The 22,778-nt window shown below is 49.2% G+C and overlaps 1 protein-coding gene across 2 annotated transcripts in view; it reads left to right on the top strand.

The window, feature by feature from the left end:
• The window catches only part of PALM (paralemmin), an 81,455-nt gene that overhangs the window by 3,525 nt on the left and 55,152 nt on the right, over positions 1 to 22,778 (top strand). For both annotated transcript variants that reach the window (XM_029613586.1, XM_029613585.1), the window contains exons 2-4: positions 17,188 to 17,233; positions 18,427 to 18,507; positions 21,413 to 21,543. In XM_029613586.1, the coding sequence (XP_029469446.1) occupies positions 17,188 to 17,233; positions 18,427 to 18,507; positions 21,413 to 21,543 (258 nt within the window). The remainder of the gene's footprint in view (positions 1 to 17,187; positions 17,234 to 18,426; positions 18,508 to 21,412; positions 21,544 to 22,778) is intronic.

Below are 22,778 nucleotides of genomic sequence, written 5' to 3'. Positions count from 1 at the left end.
ATGGAAATCTGCCTTTGCAGTCCTGGAAGCCAGATCCCAGACCTGCACAGGCCCCCCCACAGTCAGCTGCTGACCACCTACGCCGCCCCTTCAGTCTTAGCCTACAAGTGGAGGGGCAGGGGGATTAAGGATAATGCAGGGAGTGCTGGCCATGGTGGGGGAGCTCACAGCTCCTGCAGTCCCCCACCTCTCCCAGCAGGTGGTGCAGGAGAGTTAGAAAGGGGGGCATTCACAGTTTTTCCCAGCAGGAGGCATGGGAGGGAATGGAGCAGGAGTGCTAGCTGTGGGAGATCTCACAGCTTCTGTGCTCCCAGCAGGAGGCGCTGTAGAAAGACGTGTGGAAGAGCCTTTATGTGAGGAGGCCTGTGGATCGAGTGTAAGAGATGTGGAGAATTCTCCCCCACACCTCCAAAATATAAAATACAGAAAGGCAGACATTGTGGCTTGTTGCAGGCTGTGCTGAGCTTTCAGGATGGAAACAGCAGCTGGTTTTTGGATCTGGAATCTCCTCCTGCGCTGTGTGGGTGTGTGAGGCAGCACAGGGAGGGAGGAGGCAGGAAACGGGAGATGCGATCGTCTCTTGTGCTGCTTGAGCCGTTTTTGGAAATATCTGTAATATTCTAATCAAACTCTTATCGGTTCCTTCCTTCATCAACCGTTTCTGGGATCCATTTTCTGCAGTCAGAAGCCTCTCTTCTCTGCTGTCTGCCTTCTGTCCTCTAGTTCACCTCCTCTCTCACAGCCCACAGTCTGTGACCAGCTTTTGGGGGGGGGGGGGTCCCTGTTTTAAGCAATGACCCCATCAGCCTGTCGCTGTGAATGTGAACGGACCTCCCTGACACTGCTGGGTGCTGGGAAGGTGCTGACTGCCTCGGGACGGTCCTGATAGGGAACCCCCTCCCTCAGACAGGACTGCTTACTGCTGCGGCTAGTGTTACTGTAGCACTATATCACTTCAAAATAGGCTGAGTGGCAGGGAGCGTGTGTGCTGCTGCGCCAGTCAGTCAGAAATCGACTTTCTGAAGCTCCTTCCTACCGGGCCCAGAAGGCCTGCCTAGCAGTGCTCCAGCACATCTGGCGCTTTTGCTTTTACGCACTGCACAGCTAGATGAAGCTGGAAAACCACTCGGCAGTCTAGTTTCGCTTATCAGGGCCCCTGCCTTTGGAATGCTTTCCAAGTCAAAGTACGCTTAGAGCTGAACTACCAGAAATTTAGGAGGAGCGTTAAGTCACGGCTCTTCGCTCAGCTCTTAAGAATTATTAAGGAGTCTGCGTGGAGCTTTATAACTGATTTATTTGCATGAGTTGGTGAACTGAACATCTTCCATGTGATGTTTTGTTAGGAATGTGTAAGTTTGTAGTCGGGGATCTTGTGGTTTAATATACTTAATACTTATCCATCAAAGGTCTAGGAAGGTGCAAAGAGCAAGATAAAGCACAGGGAAATTGAGTGGCTTGCTTGTGATCACTGATGGTAGGATTAGAACCTGGGTCCCAGCGGTTCGCATTAGCAGGGGGATGGGCTGCCAGCCCACAGGAGCGTCTGTGATAGGTCAGGAGGCAGGTCAGATCAGCGCAGAGTCCCAAGGGGATTATGCGGGTGTTTTACCTTCCCAAGCTTTCAGATCTAGGGTGAAGCAGGAGAGAGAAAGTGGAGGCAGCGTGAGAAGAAAGAGAGGGGCTGGATCTGGAGGCAGCGGCTCCTCAGACATTACCCAGTAGCAGAACTTTAGACCCATTCCTCCTGCCTGTGATTTCTTCTCGTAGGAGATTCTGCATGACTTCTCTGTTAAAAAAAAAAAAAAATCGGCGAACATCTGGAACGAGCTGGGGCGTGGGGGCATGCATCAGGCCGGTCATTGGAAGAGAGGACACTAGTTAGGGTAGTTTATTGTCTTCGATCACTTTTCTGTTATTACCTGTGTCAGAGACTTGCTCGTTTAGCACAGTTAAACCCTGTTGTGAGCTCTCGGAGTTTTGCAGGGCTGCTCTCGGGGAGCCCCGGTGTGGAAAAACCACATCCGAGCCATTTTTAACGTGTGCAGGCCCCAAGCCATCCGCAGGATGGGACCTGCAGAAAGCTGCTTTGTCCTCATTTGCCTTACGGTACAGCTGCTACGTCTTTCTGAGGACAGAAATCGCTGGGCGCTGAGGGTTGTGCCTGAGCAGTTCTGCTCTCATGACATGAAAGGAGGCTTCCAGGGTTACTGTCTCCTAAATGTTTGGGTTTAGAGGTCTGTGAGCAGAGCGCCTGCACTGGGGTGGGCGGACACAGGCTTTGTGATTAGCAACGTAGAAACAGGAAACGTGACGGCAGAAAAAGACCGTATGGCCCATCCTATCTGCCCATCCACCCAACTAATTTAGTTTTACAATTTCCATCACCCACTTACAGATCCCCTGTATTTATCCCATGCTTTCTTGAATTCAGATTCTGTTTTCCACTGGGAGGCTGTTCCATGCATCTACCACCCTCTCTGTAAAGAAATATTCCCTAGGATTACTCCTGAGTCTGCCTCCTTTCACCCTCACCCCATGACTCCTTGTTCTAGAGCCTTCTTTCCATTGAAAGAGGTTCACTTCCTGTGCATGGAAACCTTTAGATATTTGAATGTCTCCATCATATCTTCCCTATCCTGCCTTTTCTCTAGGGTACACATGTTTAGATCTTTACGTCTGTCCCTATGTGCTTTATAACAAGGACCTCTGACCATTTTAGTAGCCACCCTCTGGACCGACTCCATCCTGTTTATATCCTTGTGAAGATGCAGTCTCCAGAACTGTGCACAGTATTCCCAGTGAGGTCTCACTAGGGGCCTATACAGGGGCAATATCACCTCCCTTTTTCTGCTGACCACTCCTCTCCTTACGCAGCCAAGCATCTTTTCTGGCTTTTGCCATTGCTTTATCCACAGGAGATATCCAGCAATCTCTGGCCCCCTTCAGCAGTCTCCAGTCCCCATAAATCTTTGCAGGCTCTCTCTGGTTTCCTCCAGCTCTCTCTGATCCCCTCAGGGTCTTTCTGACCCCTTACAGCTCTCTTCAGCATCCTCTGGTTTTCTTCTACTTCCATAATCCCTCTTCATCTCTCTCTGGCTCACTCTCTGGCCCACTCAGGCTCTCATGCTCCGTGTCCCTCTCCACTTTCTTCTGTGGCAGCAGATGTCTTCTCTTGAGCTTGTGCTGCTTGTACAGCAGGACTTCCCAAACCTATCCAGGTGACTCCACAGTAAGTATACAGGGTGATGATTCAGATGGACTGAACCAAATCACGCTGAACCTGGAAGATGTGGTAGGCCAGATTGACAAACTAAAGAGTAGTAAATCACTTGGACCGGATGGTATACACCCCAGAGTTCTGAAAGAACTAAAAAAATGAAATTTCAGACCTATTTCAATTAATTTGTAACCTATCATTAAAATCATCCATCGTACCTGAAGATTGGAAGGTGACCAATGTAACCCTGATATATAAAAAGGACTCCAGGGGTGATCCGGGAAACTATAGACCGGTGAGCCTGACTTCAGTGCTGAGAAAAATTGTGGAAACTGTTATAAGGAATAAAGTCACAGAACATTTAGATAGACATAATTTAATGGGACACAGCCAGCATGGATTTATCCAAGGGAAGTCTTGCCTCACAAATCTACATTTTTTTGAAGGGGTGAATAAACGTGGATAAAAGTGAACTGGTAGATGTAGTGTATTTGGATTTTCAGAAGGCATTTGACAAAGTCCTACATGAGAGGCTTCTAAGAAAACTAAAAAGTCATGGGATAGGAGACAATGTCCTTTTATGGATTGCAAACTGGTTAAAAGACAGGAAACAGTAGGATTAAATGGTCAGTTTTCACAGTGGAAAAGGGTAAACAGTGGAGTGCCTCAGGGATCTGTACTTGGACCGGTGCTTTTCAATATTTATATAAATGATCTGGAAAGAGATATGACGAGTGAGGTTATCAAATTTGCAGATGACACAGAATTATGCTGAGTAGTTAAATCTCTAGCGGATTGTGATAAATTGCAAGAGGACCTTATGAAATTGGAAGATTGGGCGTCCAAATGGCAGATGAAATTTAACGTGGACAAGTGCAAGGTGATGCATATAAGGAAAAATAACCCTTGTTGTAGTTACACGGTGTTAGGTTCTATCTTAGGAGCTACCACCCAGGAAAGAGATCTAGGCGTCATAGTGGATAATACATTGAAATTGTTGGCCCAGTGTGCTGTGGCGATCAAAAAAGCAAACAGAATGTTAGGAATTATTAGGAAGGGAATGGCAAATAAAACGATGGATGTCATAATGCCTCTATATTGCTCCATGGTGAGACCGCACCTTGAATACAGTGTACAATTCTGGTCGCCGCATCTCAAAAAAGATATCGTTGTACTAGAGAAAGTGCAGAGAAGGGCAACCAAAATGATAAGTGGCATGGAATAGCTGCCTTATGAGGTGAGGCTAAGGAAGTTAGGGCTGTTCAGTATGGAAAAGAGACGGCTGAGGGGTACCTCAATGTGAAGGGAGCCATGGACAGTCTTTGGTGGGTGCAGATGATTTACTTAGGAGCCCAGAAAAAAATAAAATCTATTTAGTAATGATCTAAGATTGGAGTATCAGGTCAGAGATCAAGTAACACAATATAGCATTTTAAGGCATTCAATTTGATTAAACATTCCCCATTATAAGAAAATAAAAATGCTACAAGCAGTCCAGTAGCAAGATGGGAGCTATTTGGTCTTTTGCTCTGAATGCCACTTGTTCAGTTATCTGCCTGCAGGGGAGAGGTTGCATGTGTGCACCTAGTGCAAAGAGCTCTTGGCTCTCAAAGAGGCAAACACTAAAAACAACTTTTTCAGGTACATCAGAAGCAAGAAGCCTGCCAGGGAATCAGTTGGATCATTAGAAGATCAGGGGTAAAGAGTCACTAAGGGCCATAACATAAAAATAAATGAATTCTTTGCTTACGTCTTCACTGCAGAGACGTGGTCATTGTTAAAAAATACCATTCTAGAAGCACAGTCCAGATGTATTCCACACATTAAGAAAGGTGGAAAGAAGGCAAAACGATTACCGGCATGGTTAAAAGGGGAGGTGAAAGAAGCTATTTTAGCCAAAAGATCTTCATTCAAAAACTGGAAGAAGGATCCAACAGAAGAAAATAGGATAATGCATAAACGTTGGCAAGTTAAATGTAAGACATTGATAAGACAGGCTAAGAGAGAATTTGAAAAGAAGTTGGCTGTAGAGGCAAAAACTCACAGTAAAAACTTTTTAAAATATATCCGAAGCAGAAAGCCTGTGAGGGAGTCAGTTGGACCGTTAGATGATCGAGGGGTTAAAGGGGCACTTAGAGAAGATAAGGCCATCGTGGAAAGATTAAATGATTTCTTTGCTTTGGTGTTTACTGAAGAGGATGTTGGGGAGGTACCTGTAATGGAGAAGGTTTTCATGGGTAATGATTCAGATGGACTGAATCAAATCACGGTGAACCTAGAAGATGTGGTAGGCCTGATTGACAAACTGAAGAGTAGTAAATCACCTGGACCGGATGGTATACACCCCAGAGTTCTGAAGGAACTAAAAAATGAAATTTCAGACCTATTAGTAAAAATTTGTAACTCATCATTAAAATCATCCATTGTACCTGAAGACTGGAGGATAGCAAATGTAACCCCAATATTTAAAAAGGGCTCCAGGGGCGATCCGGGAAACTACAGACCGGTTAGCCTGACTTCAGTGCCAGGAAAAATAGTGGAAAGTGTTCTAAACATCAAAATCACAGAACATATAGAAATACACGGTTTAATGGAACAAAGTCACCATGGCTTTACCCAGGGCAAGTCTTGCTTCACAAATCTGCTTCACTTTTTTGAAGGAGTTAATAAACATGTGGATAAAGGTGAACCGGTAGATGTAGTATACTTGGATTTTCAGAAGGCGTTTGACAAAGTTCCTCATGAGAGGCTTCTAGGAAAGTTCCTCATGAGAGGCTTCATGGGATAGATGGCGATGTCCTTTCGTGGATTGCAAACTGGCTAAAAGACAGGAAACAGAGAGTAGGATTAAATGGACAATTTTCTCAGTGGAAGAGAGTGGACAGTGGAGTGCGTCAGGAATCTGTATTGGGACCCTTACTTTTCAATATATTTATAAATGATCTGGAAAGAAATACGATGAGTGAGATAATCAAATTTGCAGATGACACAAAATTGTTCAGAGTAGTTAAATCACAAGCAGATTGTGATAAATTGCAGGAAGACCTTGTGAGACTGGAAAATTGGGCATCCAAATGGCAGATGAAATTTAATGTGGATAAGTGCAAGGTGATGCATATAGGGAAAAATAACGCATGCTTTAATTACACAATGTTGGGTTCCACATTAGGTGCTACAACCCAAGAAAGAGATCTAGGCAACATAATGGATAACACATTGAAATCGTCGGTTCATGTGCTGTGGCAGTCAAAAAAGCAAACAGAATGTTGGGAATTATTAGAAAGGGAATGGTGAATAAAACGGAAAATGTCATAATGCCTCTGTATCGCTCCATGGTGAGACCGCACCTTGAATACTGTTTACATTTCTGGTCGCCGCATCTCAAAAAAGATATAATTGCGATGGAGAAGGTACAGAGAAGGGCTACCAAAATGATAAGAGGAATGGAACAGCTCCCCTATGAGGAAAGACTAAAGAGGTTAGGACTTTTCAGCTTGGAGAAGAGACGGCTGAGGGGGGATATGATAGAAATGTTTAAAATTATGAGAGGTCTAGAACGGGTATATTGTGAATTGGTTATTTACTCTTTCGGATAGTAGAAAGACTAGGGGGCATTCCATGAAGTTAGCATGGGGCACATTTAAAACTAATCGGAGAAAGTTATTTTTTACTCAACGCACAATTAAACTCTGGAATTTGTTGCCAGAGAATGTGGTTAGTGCAGTTAGTATAGCTGTGTTTAAAAAAGGATTGGATAAGTTCTTGGAGGAGAAGTCCATTACCTGCTATTAAGTTCACTTAGAGAATAGCCACTGCCATTAGCAATGGTAACATGGAATAGACTTAGTTTTTGGGTACTTGCCAGGTTCTTTTGGCCTGGATTGGCCACTTTTGGAAATAGGATGCTGGGCTTGATGGACCCTTGGTCTGACCTAGTATGGCATTTTCTTATGTTCTTATGTTGGGCAGATATCCACACCAGAAATCTTCTTAGAAGAAGATGATTCAGAAGAATTGAAACATATCCCTGTTAATCTGGAAGAGGAAATTGACAAACTAATTAGCAAATCACCAGGACCTGATGGTGTTCACCCCAGAGTTCTGAAGGAACTCAAATATGAAACTGCAGGTCTACTACTCGTAATCTGTATCCTATCATTACAATTTCCTACTGTACCTGAGAAATGGTGGGTAGCCAGTGTAAGGACAAATTTAAAAAAAGGCTACAGAGGTAACCAGTAAACTACAGATCAGTGAGCCTGAAGTTGGTACCAAGTAAAATGGTGGAAGCTATTGTTACGAACAGAATTACTTGGCACATGGCTTAATGGGAAGAGCCAAAATGGAAAGTTGTGCCTCACCATGGATAAAAGTAAGCTGGTCAATATTTGGAATTTCAGAAGGCATTTGACAAAGTCTCTCATGAGACTCTCAGGAAATGAGAAAGTCGAGGGATAGGAGACAATGTCCTACTGTGGATTGGTAACTGGTTAAAAGACCGAAAACAGGCTAAAACGAAATGGTCCGTTTTGCAGATGGAGAAAGGCCATTAATGGAGTAGCACATGGATCTGTGCTGTTTAATATATTCATAACTGATCTGGAAAGGGAAACGACGAGAGAGATGATCAGATTTGCAGACAACCCCAAATTATTCAGAGTTGTTAAAACAGCAGTGGCTTGTGAGGTACTGCATAAGGACTTGGTGAGACAAGGCGACTGGGCATCTGAATAGCAGAGGAAATTTAATGTGGAAAAGTGCAAAGTGATGCACATAGGGAAAACTAATCCCCACTGCAGGTACACAATACTGGATTCCCTATTAGGAGTCGTCACCACCCAGGAAAAGGACCTTGGAGTCCTTGTGGAAAATACGTTGAGATCCTAGCTCAGTGCGCAGCGGCGGTCAGTAAAGGAAAGAGAATGTTTGGCGTGATCTGAAAAGGAACGGAGAATAAAACCTAAGATATCATATTGCTTTTGTATTGATCCACGGTGCGACCGCACCTTTGAGTATTGTGTGCAGTTCTGATCGCCCCCATCTCAAAACGGACATAGCAGAGCTAGAAGAGGTGCAGAGGAGGTTAATAGTATAGCCCGAGTTGTTAAAAGGTTTAGCCAAGTTCTGGATGGACAGGTCCATTGATGACTGTAAAAATGTTAAGCGGTAGCAGGGATTGTTAGCCAGACAGACGTGGGGGTGGGGATTGTCCCCTTAGAATCTGCTGGGTCCTTCCAAGTGACCTGGGCTGGCCACTGTTGGAGGCAGGATGCCGGGCTCAGTGGCCCATCGGCACATCTCTGTAGACAGAAACAGAGGGTATTAATAGTGACTAAAGAGCCTGGGGCGGGGAACACGCCGAGATGTTTCTGACAAATCATCTTTTTCTGTGTGAGGGATCACAAGGTTGTTGTAAGGAGGGCGCGTGTGTGTGTGTGTGTGTGTGTGTGTGTGAGTGTGTGTGTGTGGCAATCTTGGCCCATCCCTTCTGCTCATCCCCTGCATCCCTGATGCCTGGTAAATCTCTGTTACCATGGCGATGTTACCACGGCACCCGCCTCCCAGCGGTGTAAGCTATGAATCACAAGCTTCCAGCAGGAGAGGGAGTGGGAAAGGGTGCCAGAGCCTGGATACGGAGCCAGCCAGAGGAGGGGCAGGAAGTCCAAATGCAGAGTGAAAACCTCCTGAGATCCTCGTGGGAAGGGGGGGGGGGGGGGGGTAAGAGGTCCTGCATGTCCCCTGCTGCCAAGCCCCCCTGGAGCCAGGACTCCCCGGCCTGTGAGCAGAACAAACATGCAGATGTGCTCCTGGCAACCTTCCTTTGGAAAACATCCCGTTTTTAGGGTGAGCTGGTGGGCAACCCTGGCCCTGGGGCCTGGAAGAGATGGTCAGGGAGAAAGCAGAGCCAGCTCCCAGGGGCAGTTCATGCTCTCGGCGGATCTTCTGTCCGCCCTGCATCCTGTAAGCGGCTGGCTTCCTGCACGCTGCAGTGTCACCGCCTAGCTCGCTCCTCCATGTGAGGTGGCCACTGATGGCCGCGCTGATGAAAGCCACAAGCCAGGAGGGCGCTGGTCACTGCTGCGATCTTTAGCGGCTCAGAAAAGTCTGTCGAAAAGTTCTGCCAGGGACACCCGGAAGTGTCCCAAGTTTTAGACTTCAGCACATGTCATTAAGCACCCCTCCCCCCCAAGGAAGCAGGGTGTCACAAGGGCTACTGCTCCCCTCACTCCCCCCCAAGGAAGCAGGGTGTCACAAGGGCTACTGCTCCCCTCACTCCCCCCCAAGGAAGCAGGGTGTCACAAGGGCTTCAGTCCCCCTCCCTACCTCCAAGGAAGAGGGGGGCTGGAAGGGCTGCCGTTCCCTCCCCCTGCCTCACAGAGCAGATTGTCACAAGGCCTGCAGCCCCTCCCACCCAGAGGAGCAGGGTGTCATGAGCTCCCCCCTCCTGCCAGCCTCTGCTGTTTTCGCTTTTCACTTACTTTCCGTGTCCTGCTTTTTGGCTTGCGTTTACCCTGATGTTTTGAAATCGCTCACACCCATGATCTCACTCGCCCAGGGGTGAACAAAACAACTGGAAAAGGAAAGGGAGCTGGCCGTCCATCTATCCATCCATCATGCAGCTCTCTGGGGCTCAGCGCCGCCGAACCATTTAAAAAGGGAGAGGAAGCAGCGGGGGGATGGGGGAGGGGGGTGTTATATATGCAGCCAGCTCTGCGTGTGACTGTGTAAGTAATTAGGCTCGACACTGCACGTCTGTGCCTGCGACTGGGTGCATGTGATCGTGCATACGTGACACCATGCGTGTGTGCCTGTGGCTGGGTGCATGTGATTGTGCATACGTGACACCATGCGTGTGTGCCTGCGGCTATGTGCATGTGATCGTGCATACGTGACACCATGCGTGTGTGCCTGCGGCTGTGTGCATGTGATCGTGCATACGTGACACCATACGTCTGTGCCTGCGACTGTGTGCATGTGATCGTGCATACGTGACACCATGCGTGTGTGCCTGCGGCTGTGTGCATGGGATCGTGCATACGTGACACCATGCGTGTGTGCCTGTGACTCTGTGCAAGGGATTGTCTCTGGTGCGTTTGCTGCTAACATTAGTGACCAGCACACAGCTGGAACGGGTTGAAGGCAAAGCCAGTCAAAGCTGGTTCTGTTCTTAAGGGCATCGCCTTGGATACCGGCACGAATGAGAGCGGGTCACAGGACCCAGTAACTCCTGACTTCCGGCCAGAGTTAACATGTGAAAGCAGCAGGTCCTCTTCCCCCAGGAGAAAGCCCAGCTGGAAAGGATGGACAGAGCCGATGTACGGGAGGGAAAAAAAAAAGCTGGAGAATTAATGGAACCCTCCAGCCCTGAAAGGTGGCCGAGCCCTGAGGCTCGTTTTGCAGAAGCTGTCTGACCTGTGGACAGGGAGCATCACTGAGAAGCTGGCACGTGCCCCCCTCTCCCACCCCTGTCTTGCCTGTCTCTTGGCTTTTCATCTGTTGGAAGGTTCCCAGTATAAGCTGAGGGTAGGGGTTGGGTCTTCACGGCTGACCTCTGGCCTCCATACAGAGTCAGTGCACGGCTGTTTGGCTTTTGCTTTGAGTGGCTGTTGCAAACGTACCCGGCCACGTCTGGTCTGGGACTTTAAAGGGCATGTCTTGGGTTTGGGAGCTGCTGTTTTGTTTGGTTGTTGCACGGACAGAGTGCAGATGTTGGCAGCTGGTGCCCTGGAGGCTTCGCCCTTAAGAGGCACGTGGCAGACAGTAGCTGGTGTGTGCTGGCGAGAGGGAGATGCACTTCACTGGGATTAATTCCTACAGGAGGCCAGGCGATGCCACAAATCCAGGGGAGGAATTCCAGCTACCGAAAGGCCTGCGACCCCAGGGGAGGGTTTTTTGTGTCTCAGTCCTTGGCACCGCACAGGAGACGGGAGAAAATCACACTGGCTCAGTTTAGCTGTTGTATCATCCGCGGGAAAGCGGTGATTTTAGGAGAGACACTCTTATGCTGATGAAAGTGACCACCCTTGTGCTCTTCAAATAAGAAGCATTTCCCCTCCGCTCCTCATAAGAAGGTCTCACTAATACACAGAGTATCAGAAATGACAAATGATAGAGCCAGCCCAGTGACAGTGCTGCCCACAGCCAGGAGGAAAAGTCCCCAGTCCAGTCCCTGGGTCGGGGCTTCCGCTCCCTGGGTTGGCTAGGGTCGGGGTCATGGTCATTGCTTGGCACCCAGTGGCCAGATCGAAGGCCCATGGCTGCAAGGCTCCAGAAGGAGGCCTGGTGCATGGTCCTCCGGCCTGTGACAGTGACTGGACTAAGCATTAATTAGGAGGAGAGAAATTAATAAGGGACAAATTCCCCAGGTAGCTGTGAACGAAGGCTCCTGGCGCCAGATCCCAGCCCTGGTGCTGATTGGGCTGGAAGTACAAAGGAGCAGAAGGGAACCGTCAGGTCAATAGAACTCCTCAAACTGATCGAGTATGAAAACAGAAGAAGGGCGGACATTTTTACAAATGTTTTCTACAATTTTTATGCCCATGGGAGATAACTCCAGACAGTTTTTTAACCAAACACAACAAAACGTAAGGCCAGAAAGTGACATCGTCACGAGCCGCACGTCCAATTCCAAACGCTATCTGACAATACAGAGTGCTGAGCAGGAGCAGGGCCTAAGCCCTCTCACGATGCCGCGCTCTTACTGTGTGCCGAGCTGCACCGGTTCTCAGCTCTGCTGTGCACTGCTGCAAAGCGTTCCCCACCCCTGCCCCTGGGACCTCTCGCTCGCTCTGCAGGAAGCAGGCGGCCGAGAGTGGTCACAGAGTATCTGGCACTGGAAAAATGAGAAGCTACTCCGTTAGGGCGTCCCAAGAACAATCTGCCCATGATCTGTGGAGAGGTGAAATCCCTGGACGCTGCCCTGACCCCGGCAGCCAGACTGCTCCCTGCTCTGGGAAATATCCTGACCCCAGTAGGGCACCTAAAGGTGCACGAGAAACCGGGTTGCACGCAGACGTTTGGGTGCACTGGGCCCGCTTTACTTTTCAAAGCATCACTTAACACGCGTGAAACCCAGCTTTCTGAGCGCAAGTCGCTGAGACAGTGCGGCCCATAAACAGGCCGATGCAGTATCGGCGTGCGGGAAAACAGGCGCGCGTGATTGAGCCCCGCTGTCCCAACGCGCGCCTGATCGAGCTCCCCGGGGGGGCCTGATGCAATATGCGAATGGGCTGATGCGGTAAAAAAGGAGGCGCGAGGGGAAATTCTGCGCCCCTAGCGCCTCCTCGGGCAGGAGAGGGGGCTGTCAGAGGGTTAGGAAAACGGACGCTCAGGTTTACGAGAGTCCCTTTTCCTAACCTGAGCGCCGGCACACTTTTTTTTTTTTTTGACAGTTCTCCTTTTTCAGTTCCTCCGACTTAATATCGCCAGTATTTTCTGCTTTTCTGAACACTTTTTGGGCTCCTCGAGAATGAATGCCTTCTCCAGGGCGGGCGTTAAGTTTTGAGGGTAAAAATGTGCGCTTCGGGCACACGTTTATTTGTTTACATCGGGGGAGGGAATAGCTAATAGCCTCCTCGATGTGAATTTACACGTGATGAGCGCTATTACCTCTATTGGACGCGCGTTTGGGACCCGCTAACCCCCGTTTTGCAATGGGGGGGGGGGGGGGTGTTATGGGCACGCGTCCAGTCGCGCGTTGAGCCGGGCGCCGCGGCCAGCGCATGGCATTGCATTGGCCTGAAATGTGTGAGGAGCCTTCCCTTGTGCTTGCCTGTCTGTTCTTTGGCTGACCAGGCACCAGCCTCCAGTGCAGCCGGAAAAGACGCTCCCTGGGGTCTGCGTTAATGGATGCGCACAGAACAAGAGGCACCTCCCCTCCCTGCTTACGCGTCATGGCAAACAGACGCACGTCTCACACACTCTCGCTTCTGCCCTCTCTCTCTGCACTGGGAGCAGCCAGGCCTGCAGGCATCCATCAGCCACAGCCATGCACAGCACAGGGCCGCTCAAGCACGTCCAAAGCAAAACTGACTGATACACGGGGGATAACCAGCACGGTGTGACAGAGGCTACCATGGGAAGCTTCCTGGGCAGACTGGTTGGGCTAATTGGTCCTTTTCTGCCGTCATTTCTATTTTTTCTCTGTTTCTATATGATGTGCTCGTCCAGGGGTCGGGAAACCAGCTTTGGCACTTACAGTCAGAAGTCTGAATCGAGATTCAAGAAACTTCCTTGGTCTGACAAGCTGTACGCGTGCTGTGCTTTAACATGCATTAGAGAGAGGATGCATGAGGCTATTAAATTACTCTGTGGATTTATAATGAGCTCGGAGTTGCAGCTCTGACATGTACCATGATATTCCCCTTAAGAGAAGTGACCAGGTTTATTGCTTATATACCCCAGAACCAGGCCGGATTTAAGACTGTGGGCGCCCCTTTGAAGCTGTGCTGGCACAGGGCACTCTAGCAAGCAGAAGCTGGCTTCTCATTGGCCTGGATATTTGGTGCCTTAAAAATTTGGCGCCAGGCCTATCTAGAACCAGACCCTAAGACCCGCCCAGCGCGGTGAACGTCGTCCTTCAGATCCAGTATTCCCAAGTGACTGTGTGTGTGTGTGTCTGTGTTTGCGGCACCTCTAATTCTGGGAGCGATATTCAGACCTTCTGCTTTTGGGGAAAGGTCTGTGGATGTGTTCTCCACATGGATTTTACACCCAGTTTTAAAGAGAAAGTAGCCGCATGCTTTCCCTTTGAAGCGTGCTGCAGGCGCACCGACATGCTAGTGGACTGTTGCCACCTGCCTTACGTGTGGCTGGATTTTGTAAGGACAATGCTGCCTGTAGAAAGCGTGCTCTTTTCCAGTTCCACCCAAACACATCCCCCTAGATGTGGCTAAAGCCCACATATCGTGGGAGGGCAGTTGTCGGCCTGTTTAGGCGGGTAAAATCCCTATTTACCCTTGGAAATGCCCGTGGACTGTTGCCCTGTGTGTGTGCTTGCAGGCGTGCTGATGATGTACCGGGAGTGAGGCTGGCTTGGCGCTGCACTTCGGCAGCTGGTGCTGGAAACTTTTGTTTAGATTTTGGGTGAAAAGCTGTTAAAAAGAAAAAAAAAAAAAAAAAAATCCTGAATGCTGTGATGAAATTAGTTAAGGCAAAGTGGCATAGTAGAGAAACCGCACAAGGCATACAAGCCAAACCTAAAATGTTTGTCTCTCCAGTGCAAATCCAAGGAGATTTCTACACACTCTCAGTTGAATTTTCCAAGGAGTTCAGCCTGTAAATGTGACATACTATTGTAGCAATTTTCAAAAGCCCACTTACACACACAAAGTGAATTTACATGCGTAAAATCCGATTTTAAGTGTGTAAATGCTTTTGAAAATCAGGCCCAGAGGGAACAGTTTGGGCTGGCAAAGGCCTCTGATGCAAAGTACATGCGTAGGGTTTAATTTAGTTCATTAATTTGCTAGACCACTTTTCCTGTGTTATGGTTTTGAGGTGTTGGAGAGGATTCTTGGATTCTGCGGTGATGGCCACGCCCACGGGAGGAGCCCCGTGAGGATCCGCAGTACTAGGCTAGACTCTATACACGCAGAGACAGAGAATTCGTGTTTATTATACAGCTCGGTGGTACTGCCCAGGAGGGGCAGCAGTGAGGTAACTTAGTAGAGGCAGTCCAGGGGTCCTCGACAGAGGAGATCACTCCCACACTCGAGCAGATGGTAGGCAGCACAGGGTAGTAGAGGAAAGTCCCGGATGCAGACTCTGAGCGCTGAAGCTGCAGATGAGACAGACTGATAAGATTAGTTACTCACCGAAGTTGATAGCTGTATTGATGAAGATCCTGGCAGGCAGAAGTAGATCAGTAAGGCCCAGAGTAGGGAGAGCAGGCCCTCGAGGAGCGAGTACCCAATATCCCAGATAGGCACCTGTAAAACAGCATAAGGGCCCCGAAGGGCAGAGAGAAGGCTTCCTGTGGCAGCAGGGAGGCGGCAGAGCAGCTTAGACCGGAGGCAATCCAATCCTTCCTAACTCACGGCCCGATACAGTACAGAGCGCTCCTGCGCAGCGCACGGTTAACCCGCGTTTGGATGCACGTTTTCGACGCGCTAGCTTTACCCCTTATTCAGTAAGGGGTAATAGCGCGTCAAAACCGCGCGCCCTCCCTCCCAAAACTAATAGCGCCCGCAACATGCAAAATGCATGTTGATGGGCACTATTAGTTATTCCCGTGTGATTCAGTAAGTAAAATGTGCAGCCAAGCCGCACATTTTACTTTCAGAAATTAGCGCCTACCCAAAGGCAGGCGTTAATTTCTGCCGGCGCCGGGGAAGTGCACAGAAAAGCAGTAAAAACTGCTTTTCTGTGCACCCTCCGACTTAATATCATGGCGATATTAAGTCGGAGGTTCCAAAAGTTAAAAATAATTAAAAATTAAAAAAAAATTTTTTTAAATCAGCCTGCAGCTTGAAAACCGGACGCTCAATTTTGCCGGCGTCCAGTTTCCGAACCCGTGGCTGTCAGTGGGTTTGAGAACCGACGCCGGCAAAATTGAGCGTCTGCTGTCAAACCCGCTGACAGCCGCCGCTCCTGTCCAAAACGAGGCGCTAGGGATGCGCTAGTGTCCCTAGCGCCTCTTTTTACCGCGGGCCCTCATTTGAATACTGAATCGCGCGCACAGGAGAGCGGACGCTCACCCGCTTTCCCGTGACTTTTACTGTATTGGCCTATCAGTTTGTTAGCAAACGAAGGGCAGGCTAAATACCCGGATGTCGTGACGTCACTCAGAGGGGTCGGCCCCGAGGTTCCCGCCATGACGTGGATAAAGATGTGGGTGGCTTGCGCACCCTAGGAGGCCCTCAGGAAATCCATGGAGAACACCGTCGCCGTTGCTGATCCGGGGACGCCGGAGAGAGCGGCATGAAGACGCGGCAGCAGCCATCTTCCCAAGGCTTGAGGAGAGAGAAGGAAGAAAGGTGAGGCACAGAGGTCGAAGCCGTCTGAGGCCAACGGACGCAACATCCTGGAGGGTAGGAAGGTGGATAATAAAGCTAAGCTTTTGACACATAATAGAAAATTAATTTAAAAAAATACAGCACATAGTATATCAAAAAACATGTAATAAAAAGTTCATTACAATAACCACCAAACATCTACAATAACCACTTTAATTAACAAAGTTGCCTACAAATTATTTTTTGACTAAAATTAATAAGAAACGGGAAAAGAGGAATACAACTGGCAAATAAACCATACTAGTGGTCTTAAAGCTAGCACAGTACATCGTAAAAACAGCAACTATATAACTGAGACAGTAAGTAAAACCTGACATGTATTGTATGAACGCACCGCTTCCCAGCATCGATGGTCTAACCTAACCACTGTGAAGCTCTGTGGGGGTTTGTCCCCGCTGAGGAGAGGGGGGATGTACTCGGGTAACTGCTTTGCTACCCCGGGCAGATCCAGTGTCTGCAGTGCTGAGATTAGTGAGTACGGCTTCTGCCAGAGAGCACGTCCTAGATCCTGAGTTTCCAGGACAGCTATCGAAAGACTTCGTGGGGCTTTCAGAGTTCTGTGGAGAGAGCTGACTAACTTGAGATGTAACCGCCGCTTAGCAGGCTAAAAGTGCACGCCATGTTTCACAGTGCATGTGCGCCTAGCCATGTTCCAGGGGGGCACGTTAAGGTCAGGGGAGAAAACCATGCATGCAGATTGGGTTTTCCGGGATGCACGTGTAGGTTTCCCCCTTGCAATTCAACCTGCAGAAGTTGGGGTAAGATACCTGGCTACTCGGTGCTCGCGAAACTTTAAAAAGAAACTATTAGGGTATTTTCTGTTTGAAAATCTTCTTAAAGTTAGGCGAGTAGCCGCCTGTGTTTCTGGCTTTAGTAAAACTTGCCTGCTGATGGATGGGTTTGTCCTGTCTGGTTGTGCTCCCTTTCTCACCTCCCTTCTGTCTTGCCCTGCAGGATTCATGAGGCCACCATCCAGCAGGAGAGGCTACAGGCCATCGCAGTAAGTCCTCCGGGAGGGATTCTCCGGGTGCTCTGTAGTCAGAGTTGGGGGGAAGCAGGCAGGGAATGGGTAGAGCTGGGCCCCGCAGGCTCCCTTTCCTGCAGCTAGCCTAGGAGTAAATCCCTAATTACTCCTCTCCTTAAAGGTTTTCCATCCTTCTTCCTCTCTCTCTCTCTCTCTCTCTCTCTCTGCAAATCTATCTGTGTGTCTGTAATCCTTCGGAGCTCGGTCTGTCTGTCTCTTTACATCTGCCTGCTTGTCTCAACCCCCCCCCCCCCCCTCTTCCTAGACCTGTGTCCATGTGTCCATAAATCTGTCTGTCTGTCTCTCTCCCTCTCTCTTTCTGTATATCTTTTGGTCTGGCTCTCTCTGTACTGTTACATCTCCTTGGGCTGATGTGATCTCCAGCTGTTTTTCCTGGGTGCCTGATGCCAAATTCAGAGCAGAAACATCTGATTAATGCCAGCCAGAATGAGCCAGTCTCACCTCCTCTGAACAGTGAGAGTCAGTCTGGCTGCACCTGCTGGGAGATCTAGAGAGAGAGAGAGAGCTCTAGGGAGAAGTCTCCTCCTGCTCTTATGGAGATATTCATCTAGTAGCATATTCACTTTATCATTCATTGCCATAACCTGTTGGATATCGCATGCCTGGTATTGTAGCCCACGGCTAGGAACAAAGAACCCTGAAACCTGGAGACCCAAGTTCCAATCCCACTTCTGCCACCACCAATCTCTCACCTTCAGCAAATCATTATTCCTCTCTATGCTCAAACTTAGGTTTGCATTCTTTGAGAGAAGACCTTGCAGTCCTGCTGTAGTGTTTACATGGATTGCTCTCTCCTCCCTCAGCCTGCTCCTGTGGCCAAGGCAAAACTTTCTGATTACCGGAAGACTCCAGCCAATCTCCCAAAGAGAAACACGTCCCACCCCTCCCTCCCTCCTCTCCCCTGAGAAAACTCCTATTGTTCAACCTTCCCCTTCCACCTAGGCCCAGCTGAAGGAAGCAGAGCTCAGATCAGTGTGTGAGGAGGAGATGTGAGGGGAAGGGCAGGGCAGGAGTCAGCTCCATCTGGGGATTACTCTGTTTTGGACACCTGTTGCGGTGCTGCTCCCGTTTCCTGATGTTTGCACTCTGCTTTGAGAGGGAGGGACTGCGCCTGGCTAGAAACTGACAGAGTTTCTCTGTGATTGCAGGAGAAAAGGAAACGGCAGACAGAGATGGAGAATAAGAGACGTCAGCTGGAGGATGACAGGCGACAACTGCAGCACCTAAAGGTGATAAAATATTCCAGGAGTATGCAGCAAGCACTGATCGGGGACTTTATCCATCTGACGGGGCTGGCAAGCGGGGAGACAGCAACCCCCCTATAAAACGAAGCGGATCCAGGCTCCCATTCCACAAATGGCACCCGCACGCATTCAGCTAAGTCAGAAGCAACCAGATTTTTTTTTTGGGGGGGGGGGGGGGGGGGGAATCACCTGCTGCCATTCTCCCTACGGTCCCAGCTCCAAACCCTCCGCCACCTCCCAACATTCCCAACTCCAAAACCTCTTCCATGCCCAACAGTGCCAACACCAAATCCTCTGCCCCCCATCCTAACCGTCCCAGTTCTAAATGCTTTGCCTTCCCAGTACGTCCAATTCCAAATCCTCTACCGCTTCCCACATTCCCAGCTCCGGGGCCTTAACACGCAGAGCCTGATCTCTGCAGTGCAGGTAAGCGGCTCTCTGGCTAGCTTTGTTCATTCCCCCCCACCCCTCTGGAGCTTGAACAAAATGAGCAGAGCAGACAGGATCTTCAGGAAGGAGGAAAAGGCCTGGGCTCAGGCAGGCTGTGTCCTTAAGTGCTTCTCCTGAAAGGTTTTTGTGGTGGAGCGGGGGGGGATCTATGCCTAATGCAAACCTTGCTGACAATCGCCGTGCTGTGCCTCAGGAGTGGCTGCTGGGGGGGGAGGGGGTTGTGAGGGTGCTGTGTCAGTTCTCATCCTCATGATTGCTGTGCTTTCAGAAAATACTTCAGAGCTCCGTCAGCCCACATTGCTAGTTACAGAGAGAGAGTGTGCAGCTGCCAGAGTGGAGCCCACTGCATTACTATAGGACGCAAAGGCTCCTAGAGCCAGGCTCTCAACCCGCTGAGACGTATGTGGCTCCTAAAGAAGTGGCCCTTATGTCACCGTGAGACATGCGTGGCTCCTAGAGCCCGGGCCCTTCTGTCACCGTGAGAAGTGTGTGGCGCACGGAGTCTGGGCCCTCATGTTACTATGAAATGCCTATGCCTTCTACAGTGTAGCCCTAGAATTCAACTAGCAGCTGGGTCTGTCTGGCAGGCTGCAAGCCCTGTAATAACTGGAAGACCTAGTGGAAACGCAGGCAACCATGCAGCTGGGTCTGTCTGGCGAGCATAGGAGGTTGGGTGTTTGGGCAACAGCCTTGTGGTTTGACCTGGAAAGGTACAGGGTGTGAAGTGAATAGGGACCCCCGAGATGATGAAGTACTTAGGAGGAAGACAACAACAGCCGTCCTGAATAAGGAGCCTGGCCTGCATCTAGAATATAACCCTGCAGTATGGACAGGAATAACTGGGCAGACTGGAGGGGCTGATGGGTCTTTGTCTGCAGTCATCTGCTGCGTTACTAAGGGGTAGATGATCGGACCCCTCGCAGGGTTTGCCAAAATAATCAAAGCAAAAAACTATCGCCTGGATTTTAAAAGCCCTGCGTTGCAGTAAAATCCGGGTTTTATGTGCGCCGAGCAAATTTTCGAAGGTGCCCGGCCACGTGCGTAAAGCCCGGTACATGCACAGGTGCCGGGCTTCTTCGAAGGGGCGGGCTGGGGGGGGGGGGTGATCTGGGTGGGGCAGGGGCAGGCCAGGACAGCGCCACTGTTTTCTGTCCCGAAGACTCGCGCGCCGGCAGCCGGCGCGCGCAACTTACTTCAGCTCGGGAGCTGAAGTAAGTTGCAAAACAAAAATGCAAAAAAAAAGGTAGGGTTTAGGGGGTGGGAAGGAGAGGGGAAGAGGGAGGGAGTTACGGGTAGGGGGGTTAGGGAAGTTCCCTTTCAGTCCGCTCCTTAATTGGAGTGGACTGGGAGGGAACTGGGGAAGGCCGGAATGCGTCGCCGTGCGGAAATTGCAAAAGTTAACCCCCCCTTGCGCACGCTGCCCGCACATACGTGTGCGGATTATAAAATCTGGCATGCATGTGTGTGCGGCCCTTGGATTTTATAACATGCGCGAGCGCGCACATTATAAAATCTACCCCAAGTGGGTAGTTTTGCTTTGCTTATTGCCCCATGAAGAGTACTCCCCGAAATCTGCGCCCGCTCCTTGTGTGGCTACATTGTTAGACAATTCACATGGGTGGCTTTGATCTTTCAAAAGTCTTTGCCTAAGTGCCTTCCCCCGCTCAAATCCTAATCCTTTGGAACGCGTGGCTGACGTGGGGGGGGGGGGGTGGTGGTGAGCAATTACCAAAAATTCCATTTCCACAGATAAATGACCTTTCGCTCACAGAAAGGCTTCGTATTGCCCTCTCTGTCATCAATTTTGAAAACATGCTCGTTGCCCAAATCTTAAGAGCCCTAATTTAGGTTGATTTTCAGCCGATTCTAAGGTTTAGGCCTGCAACTCGCCTGCCAAGATTTACATGCCTAGTGCTGGAAATCCAGGGCTAAGCTCCTGGCTTTTCCTCCCTGCCCTAACTCTGCCTCTTAGCTGCCCACATCTTAAGCTTCTAGATTTAGGAGCTCAGCTCCTAATCAGGGGGCCAGGTTAGGCCTCTGAACCCTTGGAAAATTCCTCCTTGTGTAAACAGCTAAGGATTCGACAGGGAATAAGGAGGCAGAGTTAAAGGAAGGAGATGTATTGTATGAAATTATATGTTACTGGTTATCTATTGGCACCTCTGTTAAAAGTACTAACATTTGTTTTGCCTATTTTGTGCCAGCCTGTAAACCGTTATGGTGGTAAATAACTTAATGACGGTATAGAAAAGATTTTAAATAAATAAAATAAATAAATGTACCTGATATTACGCTACTTTTCCCTCCCTCCCCATCACTGCTATAGCCGTTGTGGGGAGAAGACTGTACCATCGCTCTTACAGCTGTCCCTCGCCAGACGATCCGTATAGCTCTGAGGAAGGCTTGAAATAACACACTCTGTGTGTCTGTTCCCACCTAGTCCAAGGCTCTACGGGAGCGCTGGTTGCTGGAAGGAGCCCCGTCGTCCACCTCACAGGAGGATGAGGCCTTGAAGAACCAGATGCAGGAGGATGCGCTGAAGACCAAGTTGTTGGAGGAATCCATTCAAAGGTAAAGGGGCAGGGGTCCTTAGAGGGAGCAGAATGGGGTTATCCATCTTAAGAGGACTATGCCTTATTAATGATACCACGAACCATGGCCTGCTCCAGGTACTCCTCACCCCATTCTCTCTTACAAAGGCACTTCTGCTGGACACTTCTCAGCGTTCTTTGCCATTCGCCTTAGAAGTCTGTTAGGACAAAGTTTGCAGCGGGAGGGGGGGAAGGCAGGCACTTCAGGTTTCTGAGGGAAATCGGAGCTCAATTCCCTGTATGCATTCGCACAAAACCAGGACTGGCTCTGCCTGTCCCTGATGACCTGGATCCCTCTGCTAATCTTGGCCTCGCTCCATCCACGCCTCCTTTTATTCCTATGCACTATATTCAGCTCTTTCCCCTTCTCCATTATTCTCTCCATGCCAATTTACCAAGCATCAATGCCAGACAGAGCAGAAGTGAGTGAGACCCCCACTATCCTAACCTGGTTATCTCGCTGCCTAGTCAGCCCCTTTGCTGGGATTCACTAAGTCCTCTCCCTCTGCTCTTGCCGACAGTTTGGGGACTGATTTGGATTGCTCGGCTTCTCATGGAAGAGCAGCCCTCCTCCAGAGATGTGGCCGGCCTCAGGAAGTGCTCAAAGCAAAGAGTCAGTGGCAGAGGGAAGGGATCCGTGAGGCATTGCCCTGCATCTGGGTTTAATAGGTTGCTCTCACCCTCGCTGCTGGAATGCAGAGTTACTGGCACAGTCTCGCTCAGTGGCTGATGGAATGTGCTGAGTGTTAAAACTTTGCGCTGAAATTCTTAACGTACTGTCTAAATTTTGTTTTTAACCTCGATGCAGTAAGCTAATGGTATGCTAATGATATCAGGAGTTAAAAAAAAATGCATAAAAACCAGAAAATGTGTGCAAAGAAAAGGCTTAGTGTGCATAAAAACTTGATTTAGGAACACAAACCATATTTTCGGAGCATAAAATGACTTATGCGGACAAAATTTTTCAGCAAAGAAAGCATTTTTGTGTGCAAAAATCGTGATTACAGGTCCCAGCACCCATAGACTAACAGCCCTGGAAACTTTACTCCACCTCGGACTAGGAGTTAAGTATCCAATGCTAAAAAAAAACACAAGGTAAGCCAGAGCACTTCCATGTATTGGGGGCTAATAGCTAATGCCTTCATTAGCATGGGATTTGCATGAGAGGGCGCTAAGCAGTGCACACAGCTTTATGTTCACATTTCTTTTGTGCAA

Source organism: Rhinatrema bivittatum, chromosome 8 (genome assembly GCF_901001135.1).
Source record: "Rhinatrema bivittatum chromosome 8, aRhiBiv1.1, whole genome shotgun sequence".
In the NCBI taxonomy this organism is placed as follows: Eukaryota; Metazoa; Chordata; class Amphibia; order Gymnophiona; family Rhinatrematidae; genus Rhinatrema; species Rhinatrema bivittatum.
Note: the sequence above shows the minus strand (reverse complement) of the source record. Positions and strands in the feature narration are given on the sequence as shown.